General features: G+C 43.5%; 1 protein-coding gene across 6 annotated transcripts in view; it reads left to right on the top strand.

Moving 5' to 3' along the window:
• LOC147032991 (liprin-alpha-1-like) overlaps nt 1–18,771 on the top strand; it is a 341,574-nt gene that overhangs the window by 312,764 nt on the left and 10,039 nt on the right. For 4 of the 6 annotated variants that reach the window (XM_085871083.1, XM_085871085.1, XM_085871082.1 and 1 more), the window contains exons 19-26: nt 2,479–2,560; nt 5,531–5,731; nt 11,270–11,332; nt 12,018–12,044; nt 13,020–13,195; nt 14,031–14,128; nt 15,764–15,939; nt 18,134–18,202. In XM_085871083.1, coding sequence (XP_085727209.1) covers nt 2,479–2,560; nt 5,531–5,731; nt 11,270–11,332; nt 12,018–12,044; nt 13,020–13,195; nt 14,031–14,128; nt 15,764–15,939; nt 18,134–18,202 — 892 coding nt within the window. The remainder of the gene's footprint in view (nt 1–2,478; nt 2,561–5,530; nt 5,732–11,269; nt 11,333–12,017; nt 12,045–13,019; nt 13,196–14,030; nt 14,129–15,763; nt 15,940–18,133; nt 18,203–18,771) is intronic. The other 2 variants (XM_085871084.1, XM_085871086.1) reach the window with 2 other exon arrangements.

Here is an 18,771-nt window from a genome sequence, read left to right as displayed (position 1 = left end):
CGTTACATCCATTTATGGACACAGTTGACCATTTTTCATGGGGCCATCATCTGTATCAAATGAATTGCTACTCCTGTATCCTCAAAATCATGCAGGTGCTGCCAAGTGAGCCTTATGCAAAAAAAAGTTCTCAGATTCGAATAATGAAATAATTATGGCTGCCAGACCTTGTGGCTTATCAGGTTGAAATTTTAAACGTACATTCCCCATGTCGGCTAGATCATAATTATGATGTTTCACATTCATTGATGCAGCGGTTCTTGAGTAAACATAATTTAATCCAATATTTTTCCTTCAATCCATACCGGGCGTAGTGGCGTGCGCCTGTAATCCGGCTACTCGGAGGCTTGGGTTGGAGGATCGCTTGAGGACGGGGGCTCTGCACTGGGCAGGGTGTAGAGCAGCCCGGAATAATGGCGAAACCCAAATCCTGATCCCTGTGTCGTAAGAGGCGACCAGGGTTGCGTCAGGAAGGGCATCCGGCGTAAAACCTGTGCCAAATCAGTATGCGGATCATAACGGATGATCCGCTGTGGCGACCCCTAATGGGAGCAGCCGAAAGATGAACAACATTTTTCCTTCAATCCAGTAGAGCCACTAAACCATGTGGCCTATCAATTAGAAATTAACAAATTGTACAAGGATGTCTTGGGGAACATGTGTGTAAAGTTTCACCTCAATCTGTCCAGCCCTTCTGGAGAAGATTTTATATATATATATCTTCTTCTTTCGGCTGCTCCCGTTAGGGGTCGCCACAGCGGATCATCCGTCTGATCCGCATAGAGATTTGGCATATGTTTTACGCCGGATGCCCTTCCTGACGCAACCCTGGTCGCTTCTTACAATGCAGGGATATGGTACACCTATTTTAACCGGGGTATACACCGGCCCAGTATACTGGTACTCATTTCGCCGACCTCGGAAGGATGACAGGCTGAGTCAACCCCCTGGTGTATTAATTCAGTGGCCCAACAGGGCTTGAACTCAGGACCTTTTGGATCCCAAGCCGCTGCCCTAACAACTGCACCAACACCAGGTATATATATCTATATTTATTTTTTATTTATAAAATAAAGGGGATGAAGAGACGGAGGCAGGGAGTGAAGAGGCGGGGGTGGACGATGAAGAGATGGGGGCGAGGAGTGAAGAGGTGGGGGGCAAGGTAAGCAAATTTTTGGGCGGGGGTAAGCAAATTGAAAGCGGGATATGGGGGGAAATGGGGTGGGGGATGAGTGGGCGGGGGCTGGGGTGAATTAGACGGGGTTGAGTGTGTGGGGGTGGACAGGGGGCGGAGGCCCAGCGGCAAGTGGGGCGGGGAATCAAAAGACGGGGGACGGGGAGTGAAGAGGTGGTGGCGGGGCTGGGTAATTAAATTTTTGGGCATTTTAAGCAAATTGAAGGCGGGGGGGGGGGAATGCGGCAGGGGCGGGAGATGAGTAGGAAGGGGGGCAAGCACGCCCTGTCCAGTCCATGTCCCTCGAGTGTGGGTGAGCTGGTGAGGGTGATTGAATGAATGGAATCCGTCTGTGACGGGGTTTCGGCTAGTCCTTAATGAAAACCTGTTTGAGTCAGCAATGAATCTGAAACTGAATCGGAGATTCACATTTCAGCAGGACAATGATCCGAAGCACAAAGCCTAAACCACACTGGAGTGTTTGAATAAGAAGAGAATGAATGTTCTTGAGTGGCCCAAAGTCCTGACTTGAACCCAATTGAAGATTTATGGCGAGACTTGAAGATTGCAGTCCAGCGACGATCCTCATCAAACTTGGCAGAGCGAGAGCAATTTTCACGTGAAGAATGGGCAAATATTTCATCATCTCAATGTGCAAAGCCGGTAGAGATCTACCCCAAAAACACTCATAGCAGTCATTGCTGCAAAAGGTGTTTCCACCAAGTACTGACCTCAGGAGTGAATGTTTTTACAAACCAGTGAATTTTGATCTGTACATGTTTTTTTTCAGGTATTACTGACATGTAACCTCCTTCAACTATAACGGTGTTTCGTTTGATCATTTCAGTTATGAATAAGAAGTTCATTTTGGAAAATTGTTCATGCAAAATTCCTTACTAATCTAAATTTGGCATTATTGAAAGGTGGTGAATACTTTTGCAGGCCATTGTATATTTATAGACCGATGATTGTTATGAATCTTTTTGCCATGAGGAAAATTTCCTATTTCAGCGCAGTGGTTTATTCAGATTATTTGCCATTTTTGTCATTTACTATAATTGTTATTTATCGTTTTACAAAATGATGAAATAAAACTCCCAGACAGGGAACAGAGCACGGGAGAGGACAGAGGGTGCAAGACCCTCCTATAAATATCCACAATCTATTTATTTCTCCAATGTCTGTCATCCCAATCACCACTGCCATCTCCTGTTGATCTCTGACCATGCAGTTTCCCAGCTTATATATGTATATATATATATATATATATATATATGGATGCTTTTGTTTGCTTCCCTCCACAGGCATGAACTTCTCGAGGAGGCAAGACGTCTGGGCCTGCCTTTTGCACTGTGGGATGGGCAGACAGTTGTCGCATGGCTGGAGGTATTGCAAACAAACTCACTTATTTGATGTAAAATATGATTATAGAGGTGTTGTAAATGATAACAGTATTCTGTAGAAGCTACCTTTGTATTTACTAAACATTACTTGGTTTGGAGCAGGCAAAGGCCAGAAAGAAAATTAAACCAAGATGAGTACATTGCATAAATTTAACTGTGCTTTTTTTTTTCTTTTCTTTATTCTTTACACATGGTCAAGGCTCATGGATGAGCTCGGACACAGAACAGACCAGTGCACAACATAACAAAGGCAACAGCAGGAGAAAGGGGGAAAGGCCAATAGCAGGATGGAGGGAGAATGTAGATGGAGACGGACAAACAAGGGATGCAGGTGATGGTGAGGAGTCGGGAAGAACGTAAGGGATGGACAAGATGGATATATAAGCAAAATTTTGGAAGGGGTGGGGGGTGGTTTAATGGGTGTAGAAATGATCATAGCTTTGGATGGGGGACAACATAACACCTGAGATGGTGGTGAACAGCTGTGTTGAAGACCTGGAGGGAAGAATGAGATCAAAGAGAGTGTGGAAGGTGGTTCCAAAAAAGAGGAATAAATGAGTGGAGGTGAGCAGTGGTTCTAGATTGAGACAGTTTCACTAGGATGGGGTTGCTGGTACACCACGTGCATCCTGGGGATACTTGAGGCGGGAGGGGGGGAGACAGAGCACGGAGAGTGCATAGGGTACAAGACCAGAAATGAGGTGGAAGAGGACAGAGAGACCACCGACCTGTCGGTTAAGGGCGAAGTGAAAAGGCCCATAGACTCAGCTTCAGCGTGGTGGATTCAACTCATCTTGAAGACCTTGGTTTCCATGTTGTCAAGCTAAGCAAGTTGTGAGGCAGGGACACCAGCCCAGAGTGGAAAGCAGTGGATGAAAGCTATGGAGGTGGATAGGAGCTCAGATATACCAAGGAAGGATTTTGCATGACAGAGGATGCCCAGTCGGAGTTTGGCTTTGGAGGCCAATTTTGAAATGTGTCTTGCCCAAGAAAGTTCATGGCTGAGAGTGAGACCCAAGAGTTTGAGTGACTGAACCACTTCGAGAGGGTTGTTGAGAATGTAGATGGGAGGGTTTGTGGATGTTTTCTGGCTCCCCTGAGAGTAGACACACACTTGTTGCGGGCTTTGTGGAATGATCTTCGGTTGGATTTGCCTTCCAGGAGGAGAATGCAAGTTGTTTTAAAGCAACTGCCTCACCACAGGATTCAGAGTACCAAGAGCGGTTGGATGGGCAAGATAACTGAAGACGAGACGGGATAAATCTGTGCATTAGAGAGAGAGCAGGGTTCTGTGGAAAATTCCCAGGCTGAATTAATATCAGGAGCGGTAGATATAGGACACCAGTCCTGAAGTGTGGTGGCTGCTTGTAGACCAGTCCAGTTTGCCTGAGTGAACTGACAGACTTGCTGGCACTGAGGCTGTTCTCTAAGAATGACCAGAGAGATGTTGACCTTCACAAGCACATGATCAGATAAGCTAATTAGTACAGAGGATGAGCAAGATACATTGGCAGGGAAGTTGGTCATCACCAAATCCAGAAGGGAATATTTTCCATTGGGAGAAATCCAGGTGAGAAAATTCACGCATTGAGTCAAACCCATGGAGTCAGAGAAGTCCTTTGCTGAAGTGCCATGGCTGATGAGAGAGGCACGAACACCCAGCCAATTAGCATGGTGACAATTGAAATCACCACATATGAGGAAGAGGGAGTTGGGATGAGTGATTAAAAGTTGCTCCATGTCATGAGAGAGAGAGACAGAGAGACAGAGACAGAGAGAGAGAGAGACAGACAGAGACAGACAGAGACAGAGAGAGACAGAGACAGATGTAGATGGAGTCGTCACTGTTAGGAGGACGGTACAACACACAGACAAATTTGAGGTAGGAGCGGAGGGGAAGTCACAGCCAGAGGTTCCTGGGGTTTGGGAGGAGTTTTGAGAAATGGAGCGCAACTCCACCGCCAGGACAGGGTTCAGGTCGATCAAATTTGGGGAGCCAATATAGCCAGGGAGAGATAATAAGGAGTCGGGGATGTCCAGTGGGAAGAAGTATTCTGTTAAACAGTTGATGTCCAGTTTTTCGGGAGCAGCCTAGATTGAGTGATCTGTCAGGTTGGAATGGTGACCTCGGATGTTTGAGATCCACACAGTTAGAGATGGGGGGTGGGGTGGGGGGAAGAAGGCATGAAGGGTGTGGACAAGATAGGTGCAGTGGAGTTTTTCAGCAGAGTGGACAGTGTTTGGACCAGGGGCCATAGCTTGAGGCTAAAGAAGATGAGAGTTAGGACAGTTTTAAAGCAAGGGTCTCTCAGTCAGATAGTTGTTATTGCATGGAATGGTCTCCCCAGAAAGGCATTGACATTGGAGAGGGTGTATAAGTTCAAATGGGAATTAGATAGGTACTTGGATACATTGGAGATAGAGAGGTATGGGGATATTGGCAGAACTTGTAGGTAGTTGCTTGTGTGTAGATGTGTGACGATACTGGGGATGATGCAGCGCAGACATGGTGGACCGAATGGCCTCCTCCTGCGCCAAAGTTCCTTGTGTGCGATTCATCAATGTGTCCCTCGAATGGACGCTAAAATGGGCATCCCGTCTGCCGGCATTAGTTGGTGGACGTTAAAGATCCCACGTTGTCCTTCGCGAAGAGTCGGCGATCTATCACCAGCGCCATGAGCAAATTATAAATTCCTGTCCTGACTTCTTTGGTTGTAGTGGCAACCTGTCCATGTCCAGGTTTGTAATCCTCACCATAGAAACTACTTAGGCAGCACCAGCACTCTGCATAGAGCATGGATCATCATCTGATCTCTATTCTGTGGGGTGAGGTTTTCCTATGTTTCTTGCAAAGGCATTTTTTATTTTTTAACCGCTGGTTCATTGTTAGCTGGTGATAATTTTTCATATCTGTAAGGAATAATATACAAATCTGAAATCTTTCTCCCGACAGCTGTGGGTGGGCATGCCTGCGTGGTATGTGGCAGCGTGCCGTGCCAATGTCAAATCAGGCGCTATCATGTCGGCGCTTTCCGACACTGAGATTCAACGAGAGATTGGAATCAGCAACCCACTGCATCGTCTAAAACTACGCCTTGCTATCCAGGAGATGGTGTCCCTTACCAGTCCCTCAGCACCCCCAACTTCTCGAACGGTCTGTACCATAAAGGAAATCATCCCTTCCTTTTCCCGTCCTTTACTACCCTTTTTTTTTTCTTCCTTCTGATAGTATGTAAATGCATTTATTTGCATGTTCAGCTTTGGTTATAAAGGAGCCTCAACATTTCACAAACAAAGTAAGGATTACTCGTAGCAAAAGGTTTAAAAGATTCACACGATGAAGGTCTATAAATGCGATGGTGTTCAGTCTTATAGCGTTAAGCGCTGGCAGGTTCTTGCTTATTGGAGTTGGAGTTTTGAATGAGGTTAATCTAGTTCTTGTAAGTCCATTTTTACCTTATCTAGAATTGGCATGCCAGATAAGGTATTGTCATCATGCACCGTCTGTCAGTTTGTCCGTCCGTCTCCTATTACGACTTCTCCGACCAAAACCGCTGGGCCGATCCGGCTGAAATTTGGCAGCAACGTTCCGCTCCTGACTGGTAACGGGGATTGCAAAGCTCGTTCCGCTCATGTAACTTGAAGTCGGTCAAAATGGCCGATTGAGCAAATGTCTTCAAAAATCTTCTTCTCCAGATCTACCAGTCGGAATGCTACCAAATTTGGGTTACAACATTCGGCGAGGGTAAGGATGTTAAACTTCGGAAGTCATGCCGGTCATGTGACCGGAAGTGTATCAAAATGGCTGACTTTGTCAACTTTTGGGAAAATCGCATTAATTCCTTCAAAAATCTTCCTCTCCAGACCCATCAATCAGATTGCTACCAAATTTGGGTTGCAACATTAGGCCAGGGCCCAGGTAAGCTACAGGTACAATAGTCCTATTTTTGTTTGACGCTTTGACTTCCTGTCACAGATCGTGTTTATGTCTTTACTCCATCGTCGGTAAGCCCATTATATTATTGAACCGAATTTTAATATTCAGTCGTCTCGTAAAGACAAAACTGGTACGATGCATTTTACTTTGCTTATCTTATTTTCTTTTCTAAATGGCCTGTATGGGCTGGCAGGATGGCCTAGCCAAGATGTACACACTCGCCTCTAAGCCATCTCGCCTGGGTTTGAATCCCAACCCAGCTAGAAACTGTCATCCCAGTGTTTCACAGGTAGGGTCATTCGTCAACGTGTGTGCCGTTCCTCGGATAGATGATAAACTGGGTGCCCCGTCTGCTGCCATTAGTTGGCGGACGTTAAAGATCCCACGGTGTCCTTCGTTAAGAGCAGCTTAGCTATCACCAGCATTCCAAACCCCTGCCTTGTCTTCCTGAACCAGAGAGTCGATCCGACCAGGGTTGAAGCCTTGTAACTGCTTCAGCAGCACCAACGCTATGATTCGGGCATGGTCATGGGTGAAACTCTTCCGGATGTGTATGGAAGTCCGTATTTTTGTAACGACCCACACGGAGGTTTCCGTATTTTTGTCATCAGTAAAGCATGCCACGATTATAGGGAATTGAGTTCATATTCTGATATGCTGATTTGTTTCTTAACTCATTTCATTTGGATGGGGGTGCAACGCCAACGCATCATGGCCATCCATCCATCCATTAGGACCATACTCTGTGCAGAGCGTTGGTGCCGCCGAAGTAGTCTCCTTGGCTATTGGGAACAATCCTGGATGGGTGGCCACTCCGACACAGCATACCAGCAAGCTGGCACTCATTTTGCCGACCTCGGAAGGATGACAGGCAGAGTCAACCCCACCTGGTGTTAATTCAACAGCTGAGCGGGATTTGAACTCAGGACCCTAGGATCCCAAGCCCACTACCTTAACCATTAAGCTAACACCAGGCATATCATGGCCACGATTATATGAATTACTCCCAAGGTGTTTTTTTTTAACGAAGTATTTTTGAAGAAGTTAGCCATGTACAAAAGCTTGTAAGCTCGATACCGTGATCAGATGACTGCCAGGCAGGAGACCGTGCAGTCGTTACAATGCAAGAAGTAAAGACTCGATTCTGCCACACACAAATACAAAACCTGATGTTGACTGTTGGTCACGATGGAGTTTGTGACTACATCGATACGAGATCAATAAATATTAACAATGGACTTTGACACAGGAGGCCATTTGGCCCGTTATGCCTGTGCTGCATCACCACCACATTAAATATATCCATTCGGCTCTCGACTCTTGGTGGGAATGAGAAAAGTGTGGCAGGCACAGGGACGAGAGTGTTATAAATGTAAAAATATAAAATAAAATGACCGTTTTTACAGCCATTTTTCCCTGCTGTGCAGGGGTTTGGCTTTTTCTTGAGGCAATGTTTTATGGCCGGATGCCCTTCCTGACGCCAACCCTGGTCACCTCCTATGACACACAGGGATATGGTACACCTATTCTAACTGGGGCATACACCGGGACCAGTACACTGGCACTCATTTCGCCGACCTCGGAAGGATGACAGGCTGAGTCAACCCCCTGGTGTTAATTCAGCAGCCAACGGGGCTTGAATTCAGGACCCTGGGATCCCAAGCCGCCACCCTAACCACTAAGCCAACACCAGGCTATAGTGTTATAAATGTAAATAAAATCAATATCTTTAAAAAAAAATCATTTGTTTATTACGACTTGTAACTTTCACTCGTATACGTGGGATGGTGTGTTTACTGATCCATGAAAACGTAAAGGGGGTAGAGAGAACGCTGTGGTTTACACTGCGGCGAGGGTAATTCCAGAAACTCCGTCATTACATGACTCGTGATTTTAAATGGGAAGCAAATGCTCTGGTTTTACAACACAAGCTTGGGTGGTTCTTGTAAACCGCTCCAGGGTTGAAGTTAATGCTTAATATTAACAAGTTAACAAAATGCTGCACTCACCAAAAATAATCCTCCCAGCACTGGATATTCAGTTGAAATTAAAAAAAAGCATTCTTCCTAAAATTGCACTTTTTTATTTGCATAATGTTTTTATTACAATTTTGACAGGATCACCCTCAAATTGCATCTTTTGACATCACTTTATCAAAATTTATCTGGAAGATTATTCCCCCCCCCCTCCAGATAAAAATAGGAAAGTAATGAGCAAAATGACTCCTTACTAGGGGGTCTGGGGGCATGCCCCCCCCTGGGCATGGCCCAGGACCCCCTAGTAAGGAGTCATTTTGCTCATTACTTTCCTATTTTTGTAAAGTTCTGCAGTTTTACCCATCCAGGGTACATCATGCTGCATGACAAAATGGCCTGTTTTAACTTTGCCGTGATTTATATTTTGTGCCACTGTAACAAAAATGTGATGTCATTCTCTCATCTGTGCCAATACTGAGACCAGCTTATTAATAATAATCATGTTGTCTGTTAAACTTGACAAGTCGTTTGGAATTGTTTCTGCATGCATGTGAAATCAGTCTTGTTTTTAATGTGGTTACTGACCCGAAGCAACGAAAAGGTTTTGGCCTCAAATACCAACCAAGGCTCAGAATAGATGCAGTTCAGATAGTGTTTCTTCCTCTGTGTATTTTTTTTTAAATGACGTGCTTATGTAAGCCATCATTCCTTATCTGTGTGCCAAGTTTTAACAACATCGGTAAATGCATGTCCGAGAAATGGTTGAGGACGTGTTCGATACAGAGTTGTTGTTTTTTACAACTAAAATGGCTGCCAGTCGGCCATCTTGGACGTGATGTCGAAAAAACATGACTTGTGTATGTATACCATCCACAGTTGTCCTTGTGAGGTCGGGGAAAAATGAGTACCAGCTCTCTGGAAACTGGGGGCACTTCATCAGCGACGCAGTTGTGCTCCCGGCAATGCTGCAACCAGCAGCCACAGGCTGCGTACAAAATGATGCCCCATAATAATTTATATCCGAGTAAAGAAGATGGTGAAGATCGGTAATTGTTATTTCCAGGTCACAGAGTGTTCCTCGATTATTTGCACCATCCCAGGGATTTCACTCGAAGCGGAGGAAACTATCATGAAATACCAAAACGGTTTCGATTTTTCAATCGACAGTCGACCAATTATGTAAGTGCTTTTGTTTACATATCAAACAAGTCAATATATTTCCTAATACCCCTTTCACACAACACACTGCTTACCCTGGGAGAAAAAAATCTCTTACCCCATGGTTCTTTTCCGCTCTGCCCCTTTCACACAGGTTTCGCTGACCCCGTGGTTTGCTCAACACGCGACGACCTTCCCCAGGTTATTTCAGTGCCTCTTCAAACGATACGTTTGTGATTATCGTCCCATGAGTCAAGTTGGACCCGCAATGCTTTGCCTTATGGTGGCCGCATTCGCAGTACTGTCACAACATAGAAATTGGTGCCCGTTCCCGAAGCTTCGCTTGCCGTTCTCCACTTAAGTTTTTTTAAGATTGTGCGACGAAGGAGTGTGTGGTCCATTCAGAGTTGGTGACGTTGTCCACAGATTCAAAGATTAAAACATTTAGAGCGCTGTTTGATGCTTGTCAAACCTTGTTTTTTGCACTTGCGTTGTCCGTGGCTCTGGCGGACAACATACTACACGTCTTCCGAGCGCCAGCAAACAATACTTTTGACCACGCACTATTATGTTAACCTCTACCCCACAATTAAATAAACCCCACTCATTAAAAAATTCTTTCCCCCAGGGAAAGTGTGGTTTGCAAGTTCCGGATTTGCATTAGTAGCGGTGTGGTTGAATCGGATTTACCTCCGACATTTTGTGGTGTGAAAGCGTTTATGTTTTGATGAATGCTGAAAGCAGAGGTATGATAGTTTTACTTTTGACAGCAGCGTACTCGTAAACACGCCGATTCTAACTCATCCAGCTTGTTTCCGAGCAACAAGAAGATTCCATTCTCCTCTGAGCCAGCACAAGATGATCTCAGCACACCTGTCAGGTGGTTAACTAGCAATGGTTAACCATTCCATTGACCAACCTGCAATGTAAATTCAATCAAACAAAAACACCCATATGAACCAGTTAGGAATCTCCCCCAAACTATGTTGAGTAATGCAACCTGCAAGGAAGACAAACAGGAAATGTGGGGAGAAAAAAACAATTTTGTGGGAAAGACAGGTGGATGGATGGGGAATATCCTGAGTAACTAGAACGGCATTCGGGAGAGCGCATACCTCCGCCAGGCTGAACAGCTTACGTTTTGTATCCCACTGATAGACTGGATCTACATCCAGACTTGAACCAAAATCTAATCGGATTGTTCTTGTCACCGAACCAACTCGTCCTCCTAGTTTTGTCATAACTTGTCCACAACTTTTTGAGATCGCGTGCTTCTGTCAGTTTTTGGCCCTATTGTATCCGGATCCGAATTTTCACCAAACTCGAAACAATTTGTCCTTGTCAAACACCCAACCTGTGCTCCAAGTTTCGTCTGAATCCATCCACAACCTTTTGAGATAACCTGCTCACAAACAAACAGGCTTTTACTCAAGGTCATGGCAGTAAGTTTTACATAACTGATTCACAAGACTCTCCTGCACCCCTCGCCCCTTATCAAGAACTAATCTTCCATTTTTTTTTATCCAAATGCTTAAATCACTGCACTCACCACTTGTCTTACCCTCTAACCCACCCCTTACCTCTGTGTCACACATGCTTGCATCAACCTTTTGGAAATTAGGCAACTGGCAATATCTGGATGACTCATGAGGAGATTCAACACCTGACAGCATCTACTCGTGCGGTTAGTGGCATCGTTCCCGTCTTCCCCTTGCTTGCCGTGAATTACCCTGTCGTTTTGCTTCCACCTTTGGTCTACCATACCCCTCCTTTGAACTTTGCGGGAAGGAACCCTTTTAAAGCGGGCGTGCCAAACAACGGGCACGTTGCTTGCCGTGGATTAACGGAATGATGTATTGGTCCGAGGCTCCGAGAGCTTCAAGATGGTACGCACCGATAGTCAGGTGTCGTGTTTTGCATCAAAAGGGCTGTTTTGCGTGTAAAATGTCTGTGGTCGTGGAGTTTGAAGATGATTCTTAATGGTAGTTGTGAGAATATGTTTTGATACAAATTGTCTTCACATCGACTTGTTCGAGCTTGCATGAATGTTAACGTGCAGATTATAAAGACCACCAGGATGAGGCATGATGTGCCATAAAAAAATTACCCGAAGTGGGTATTAACACCATACACCACTACGTGGTGTATAATAATGATGTATTGCAAGACAAAATGCGGCAGTTATAACTTTTAAAACTTTTTTATGAATAAATGATAAGATCAGCTGAGACACAGACAGCACTTAGAAGATATCTATGTTTTGGAAAGAATTGATGGCACTCTTATTTTTCTTCTTCTTCTTCTCTTATTCCTTTTCGGCTTTTCTTTTTCTTCTTCCTCCTACTTATCTGCCTAACCCAAACTGACAGGATGACGAGGAGGGCAGCTGGGCTCAGGTGGGCTGCCCTCTGCATAGTTGCACATCTTCGTTTGTGTATGCATTGCCAGAACTCACTCCCTCGTGATCACAGTTTCCATCTTGCGCACTCGCTGTTTATTTTGCCTGGTGCAAATTGCCATGTGCATGCCGGAGCGCCAAATTTCCAAGGAGACGCAAATTTTCAACAGCAAATGATCACGCTTTCACCATCCCGCTTGCTGAGGATATTCTTTTCAGCGTTTGTCTGGTATTTGCACTGCCACTGTTTTGGCAATTTGAGCAATACGTGATTTGCAGTGATTATTAATTACATTTACTTATCAAAGCTTCATTGGGATCAAGGTTGCAAATACCATGACAAAATTTAAGGAAGTTCACATTATTTCATTCTTCATCCTTCTGAGCAACCAACGAAAGTACGATGCAGACTTCTGCTGCTGGCACCTTTTGAGGTTGAAACCAGCTTTTTCATACTTGGGTTCTTCTTCTTCTTCATTAGGGCCATTCGATGGGTGCCGCCAAACTCGATGACCATATACTCCCTCCTGACGGATTGTTAATAATCCTTGTGGAAAGAAATGTCAGCCGTACAAAACAAACACCTATTTCCACGTTTGGTGGTGCCTCGTAACTTAGAGCAGTCACACGTAGACAGGAAAAAAAAAAAAAAAAAAGCTGTGGGATTAGTGAAGTCCACAGCGGTCGTGAAATTTAGTATCTGCTCATAAAAACTGACCTTCGTTTCCTGAAATCCCATCTGAGAATGAGCCCACATGGTACGCAATAAGCGATGCATTTTTCTTTTAATTTTGCTTTAATTGTACTATTGCATTTTTCAATCATTTAAAAAAAAAAAAAACAACCCATCAGATTGAAATAAATGTGTGCATGTCAAAAAAAGCTTTGCAACAAACTAACAGTTTTGAAAAGAAAGGAAAAAGAACGAGCAAACAACATTTTCATCACCGATTGTGTGGGGTGTGTGCACCAGACGCTAGCTTACGGAGACATGAACCACGAGTGGGTCGGGAATGAATGGTTGCCCAGCCTGGGTCTGCCGCAGTACCGAAGCTACTTCATGGAGTGTTTGGTGGATGCACGCATGCTTGACCACCTAACCAAGAAAGATCTCCGTGGACAGCTAAAGATGGTCGACAGTTTCCACCGGTGGGTTAAAGCAGTTTTTTTGCATCAGTGGTTACTACCAAAATGAGACGATTAACTACACATAAAATGGCCAATACATACATTTGAAGTGAGCATGAAACACAATGATAGAAGATTGCAACCATTGCTTGTTTAAGTCAGTGTTATGTTTTTTTTTTTTACCAATGTCTGTTTGTCTGTCTGTCTGTCTGTCTGTCTGTGAGCAGCATATCTCAAAAAGTTATGGACGGATACGGACGAAACTTGGTGGACAGGTTGGGTTTGTGACGAGGACAGAGTGATTCGATTTCAGTGAAGATCCGGATCCTCAATCAACACCTCAATTTTTCATGAAGTTATTCTTCACCATTGAGAGATGGGGCCCAAAACGATATATGGTATGATATCTCAAAAAGTTATGGACGGATTTGGTCAAAACTTGGTGGACAGGTTGATTGTGTGAAAGGGACAAATTGGTTCGATTTTGGTGAAGATCTGGATCCTGATCTGACAATTTTTTAAAATTATTATTCAGTGATTCTACATCATTGAGAGATAGGACCAGAATCGATATAAAACACGATATTTCAAAAAGTTTTGGACGGCTTCTGACAAAACATGGTGGATGAGTTGCGTAGTTGACAAGAACAAACCAATTCGATTTTGGTTCAGTTCTGGATGCAGATCCAACCTATCATTGGGATAGAAAACGTAAACTGTTCAGCCTGGTGGAGGTATGCACTCCACCGAGTACTGTTGTAGTTGCGATATGCTTTTTTGATATACTTGTCATGAGCAAGCATTTGCATTAACTTTGCAAACCACAGTGTTGTTATTGTCCTGCACTTTCATGCAGAACGAGCCTCCAGTTTGGTATCATGGCATTGAAGAGGTTGAACTATGATCGCAAGGAACTGGAGAGACTGAGAGAAGGAAGCCAACAAGAAATAAAAAGTGAGTGTTTTTGTATTTCATAACATGCCGGTGTTTTTATTTTTTTTTAATGCAGACTCAATGCTCATGAAAGAGTTGAAATATAGAGGGCAGAGGAGCATAAATACTGACAGAAGGAAGGGAAGGTTAATCGAATGGAAGATATGACATCGGTGGAGAAGAAAACCTGGGAAGGGTAGAAAAATCTAAGAAGTAAACATCAGGTTTACTAAATGGTGATGATGATGATGATGGGCTGACACCTTAAATTCCGGTGTTCACTTATCTAAACTATGAGGAACGGCTGAATGAGACAGGACTTTATACATTAGAAAGGAGGTGATTACGAGGAGATATGACGGATATTTTTGAGCTTATAAAGCGTACGTACAGAAGAGATTTGGCAGAAGCATTTATCAGCAGAATGGACAGTGATGGGACCAGCGGCCAGAACCTGAGATAAAGAGGAGCTGAGTTAGGACTGTAATAAGGTAGGGGTCTTTTACTCATGTAGTAGTTAATGCATGGAATGGTCTCCGTGGAATGGTCTCCCTGGAATGGTAGTGGAAGCAAAAACAGGAGATCGGTGTAAATTTGAGTTGGGTAGGTACCTTGTAGAGTAGAACCAGATGGTGGTGTAATGGTTCGAGCATCCATGGTCATGTCGGAAGTATCATCGGCAATAAATTAGATCAACAATATAAATGGTAATCAGCTAAAGATCATTTGTTGTTTTCTTTCAGATAGAATCAATGAGTTGATGCCACCTCCTGTTTACTATAACTATTCTGGGGTTAGGAGAGGAAGGGGAAGGAGGTGTGGGGAGAAGCTTGCTCAATGTGCAGGAACACTTTAGAAATATTTTCGTTTTTTTATTGTTTTATTTAAATAAATTGAAATGTATGCACATGGTAAAGGCTTGTGGAAGGTTAGAGCAGACTGGAATAGAACAAAATGGAAAGAGGAAAACACCAACAGCAGAGTAGAAGTGAGAGTGAGATCAAGGGGAGGGGGAGAAGGACAAATGGGTGTGACAAGCTGCACACAAGCTGAATGAAATACAGGAAGAAGAAGTGAAGGGGAGGAACAAACCAACGAGAAACTAACAAAGGAAAAGGGATGATGGAGATGGAGGGGAAAAAAATCACAATAACCTGGAAAAGGCGAGTAATAGTAAATGTGGTCATTTCGGTGGAAGAGATCACAAGTGTGGATGGGGGGGTGACCTGAGGGAGTGGCATACAGCTGTCTTGAAGCCCTGGAGGGAAGAATGGGACTGAACAGACTGGGGAATTTGGTTTCACGGGTGAGAGAAAAGAGGAACAAATGAATGGAGGTGAGCAGAGAGCCTGGATTTTGGGAATATAAGAAGAAGAAGGTTACTGGCAGACCAATGTGCCCGCTGCACATACCTGGGAGGGACAGGGCCAAGGCAGGGCAAAGGGTGCAAGACCAAAAAGGAGAAGTTAGAACACAGATCGAGCACCAACCTGCCTGCAATGCCAGCCCAAATGAGAGAGCAGTACTCCATCAAGCTGCGAATGAAGGCCTTGTCGGTTGTCAAAATACAGCAACATGATTTAATTATACAATAGCATGATTCTCATGTGAAACAAAGACCCAGTACCAATGCTGTGACCTTCCCCACCTCCTAAGATGTCATGGTATGGAGCAACGAACGAGTAATGCGCTGGATTCAGTCTATAGGTCTACGTGAGTACAATGCGAATCTGCAGGAGAGTGGAGTCCATGGTGGCCTCATTGCCCTCGATGACACTTTTGACCATGTGGCCTTGGCCTTGGCTCTGCAAATCCCCACTCAGAATTCGCAGGTGTGTTCCATTGTAGTGGGTGATCTGACAAACATACACATTTTGAGTGATGATGATATCTATATATATCTATATATATATATATATATATATATATATATATATATATATATATATATATATATATATATATATATATATATGTGTGTAGATTCCTTCCATCTTTTTCTATCGTCTTCCCTGTTTTCACTGTCCCTTCCTTCAATATCCCCTCTTATCCTTGCTTAAATGAACCTTTGCTTCTTGAACTTTATTGACCCCACTCTCCCAACTACAAAGCTTTCTCTTATCTACCACTCTTTCTCTGAAAGGCTGTCTTCCAGCCTCTCTGCAGTACTCTTCCTTCTCTTTTCTTTCGCTTTCTCCCATCTTTCCTACTCCATCATGATTCAAATCTTGAGTCTTGACGAAACTGGTGCTTTTCCTTCATCTACCTCCTCTTCCTTCCTTTCTGGTCATATGTATTCCCCATGACAAGCACTTGACCAAAAATATTCCTCTATTTCGATTAAATTTCGTTTTCATTTTGTTTCATTTTTACTCCTTTTGTTCTTTTTCGCAATCTAGTTTGTCCATTCACAACAATCAAAAGAGCCGTGCTGTCTATTTGCTTTGTCCACATATATTCATTTATATTATCTCGTGTTTTTATTTATTGGTTGTTGATAAAAATTGATGCACAATGCCGAGGCACAAAGAATAGTGCACGTTTAGTAATTGGTGGTTAGAAATGTCACATTGTCTCAGGATCTGAGCGGAGATCCACATCTCACCACATGCAAACTGTGTGACGAGCTTAGAGGGTTCTATCTCAGAAGAGCTTAGAAAAAAATAGAACGGCACTCGGTAGAGTGCATACCTCCACCAGGCTGAACAGTTTATTTATCCTACTGATAGGCCGGATCTGCATCTGGATCTTAACCAAAATCAAATCGCCTGGTTTTTGTCACCTCCTGAACTCATTCACCAAGTTTTGTCATAATCCACAACTTTTTGAAATATCATGCTATACATCGTTTTGACCCCATCTCTCAATGATGAAGAATCACGAGCAAAAAAACTTTTAAAAAAATCTCACGGTTCCTGTTCCGGATCTGGATCTTCACCGAAATCGAATCGATTCGTCCTTGGCACACACCCAACGTGTCCACCAAGTTTCGTCTGAATCGTTCATAACTTTTTGACATATCGTGCTCACAGACAAACAGACAGGGGTGAAAACATAACGTCCTTCCACCTTAACAATGATCTTTTTCAATGATGTTACCAAGACTAATACCCTTCGGAGGTCTGACCATGGAGAGAAGAAAGAACTGCACAACATTTAATGTCAGTTGATTGAGAAACTAAAGGTTTTGAAGAACTTATAAACATATGCTCATCCTTTTTCAAGTTGAGCAGGTGATGTGGTGGACATCCACATCGTAGAGGTGGAAGTAGGAAGAAGGCTTATTTGTTTTTGAATGAACAGTTCATTATCCATTGAAGAACTCGTTTACCTTTTACAATGTTGATGTATTTCAATGAAAGTGGAAGTGAAATAGCAGTACATCTCAAATTCATTTTTTTGTTCCAATGCAGTACACTTTTGAAAATGGTTCATTTTACTCCAAATATATATACCTCCTCTAGAAAACGTTAGAAAACCCTCAAATTTATTTATTTCCTGTGTTTGTGAACCATGAGCTCATTGTGTGTGAGGGTGCAACATTTGTTAACACGTGTTTGTTTGGTTGGGAAGTTTATATGTAATTTAAAGCCTCGAGGAGGTGTCGCTAGCTCAGTCGGGCGTAAGGAATCTCCTCCATGTTGATTACGGTCACCAAAACTGTTTATGGATGGTGCCTCCCCCGAGAGAGCTCGCCCATAAAGATCGATAATATAATGTTCCCTATGACCCTGCAATGTGACCGATCCTATATCGGACGAGAGTGAGTTTACGATTATAGTCGTTCTGATTATCCTACGGCTACATCTCCAAGTCTTCCATTTCTGACCACATCTATGATTACGTGTGGCATGCGTATCTTAGTAATCGTCATCTATGTGTAAGAAGCTGGGATGTTATACTTTCAGGATTGTAACAATCATGAAAGCACTTGTGATGATTTTGCAAGTCACTGTAAAACTTTAAGTTGTGATTCTTCAGAAATTCTGTTTTGTCTATCTGTGCTTGTGTTTACTCCTGAAACAGGCTCGACAGGTCTTAGAGAGGGAATTTGACAATCTCTTGGCACTGGGGACTGACCGTCGGCTGGAAGAGGTGGGTCCTGATGGCCATATGCACAAGGTTCCCACCTTACCGAACAAGTGCTTTCAAGTTTGAATGCACATCAATATGACATGATTGTCTTCCTGATAAACATTCTGACATTTATGTAGCATTATAGTATTTATTTCTTTATTTCATTTGTGTGTATGTTTGTGTGATATCATGACTTTATGCAATTTGTGTTCTTTTTCTTTACTCAACACAATTGATTCCAATGACCAAGATTTTCAGTTGTCATCACTTTATTCAAAAATAATTACTGTGAATAGTCATCGATTCGTGTTTAAGCAATGACACCATAATTTCTTCCCAGTCATGTGACTTGTAACCACCAATCAAACCGCCACTTTGGGGAGAAGCTTAACTGCTGAATGTTTCCTTGAATGCCTGGCTGGGCATAGGAGCATTATTTTTACGGACTCACCAAATAATCCCGATAGGTACTGTGCTTAATGTGTTGAAATCTCAATTATCAGTGCTCAGCTGACGATCCAGCCAGCACTTGTGCAACAGCATTTTCATAAGGGTATCCCAAAGGTTCTCACCCCACCAGTCCAAAA

Source organism: Eptatretus burgeri, chromosome 2 (genome assembly GCF_056783735.1).
Source record: "Eptatretus burgeri isolate ZD-2024b chromosome 2, Ebu_testis_v1, whole genome shotgun sequence".
NCBI classification, from domain to species: Eukaryota; Metazoa; Chordata; class Myxini; order Myxiniformes; family Myxinidae; genus Eptatretus; species Eptatretus burgeri.
Note: the sequence above shows the minus strand (reverse complement) of the source record. Positions and strands in the feature narration are given on the sequence as shown.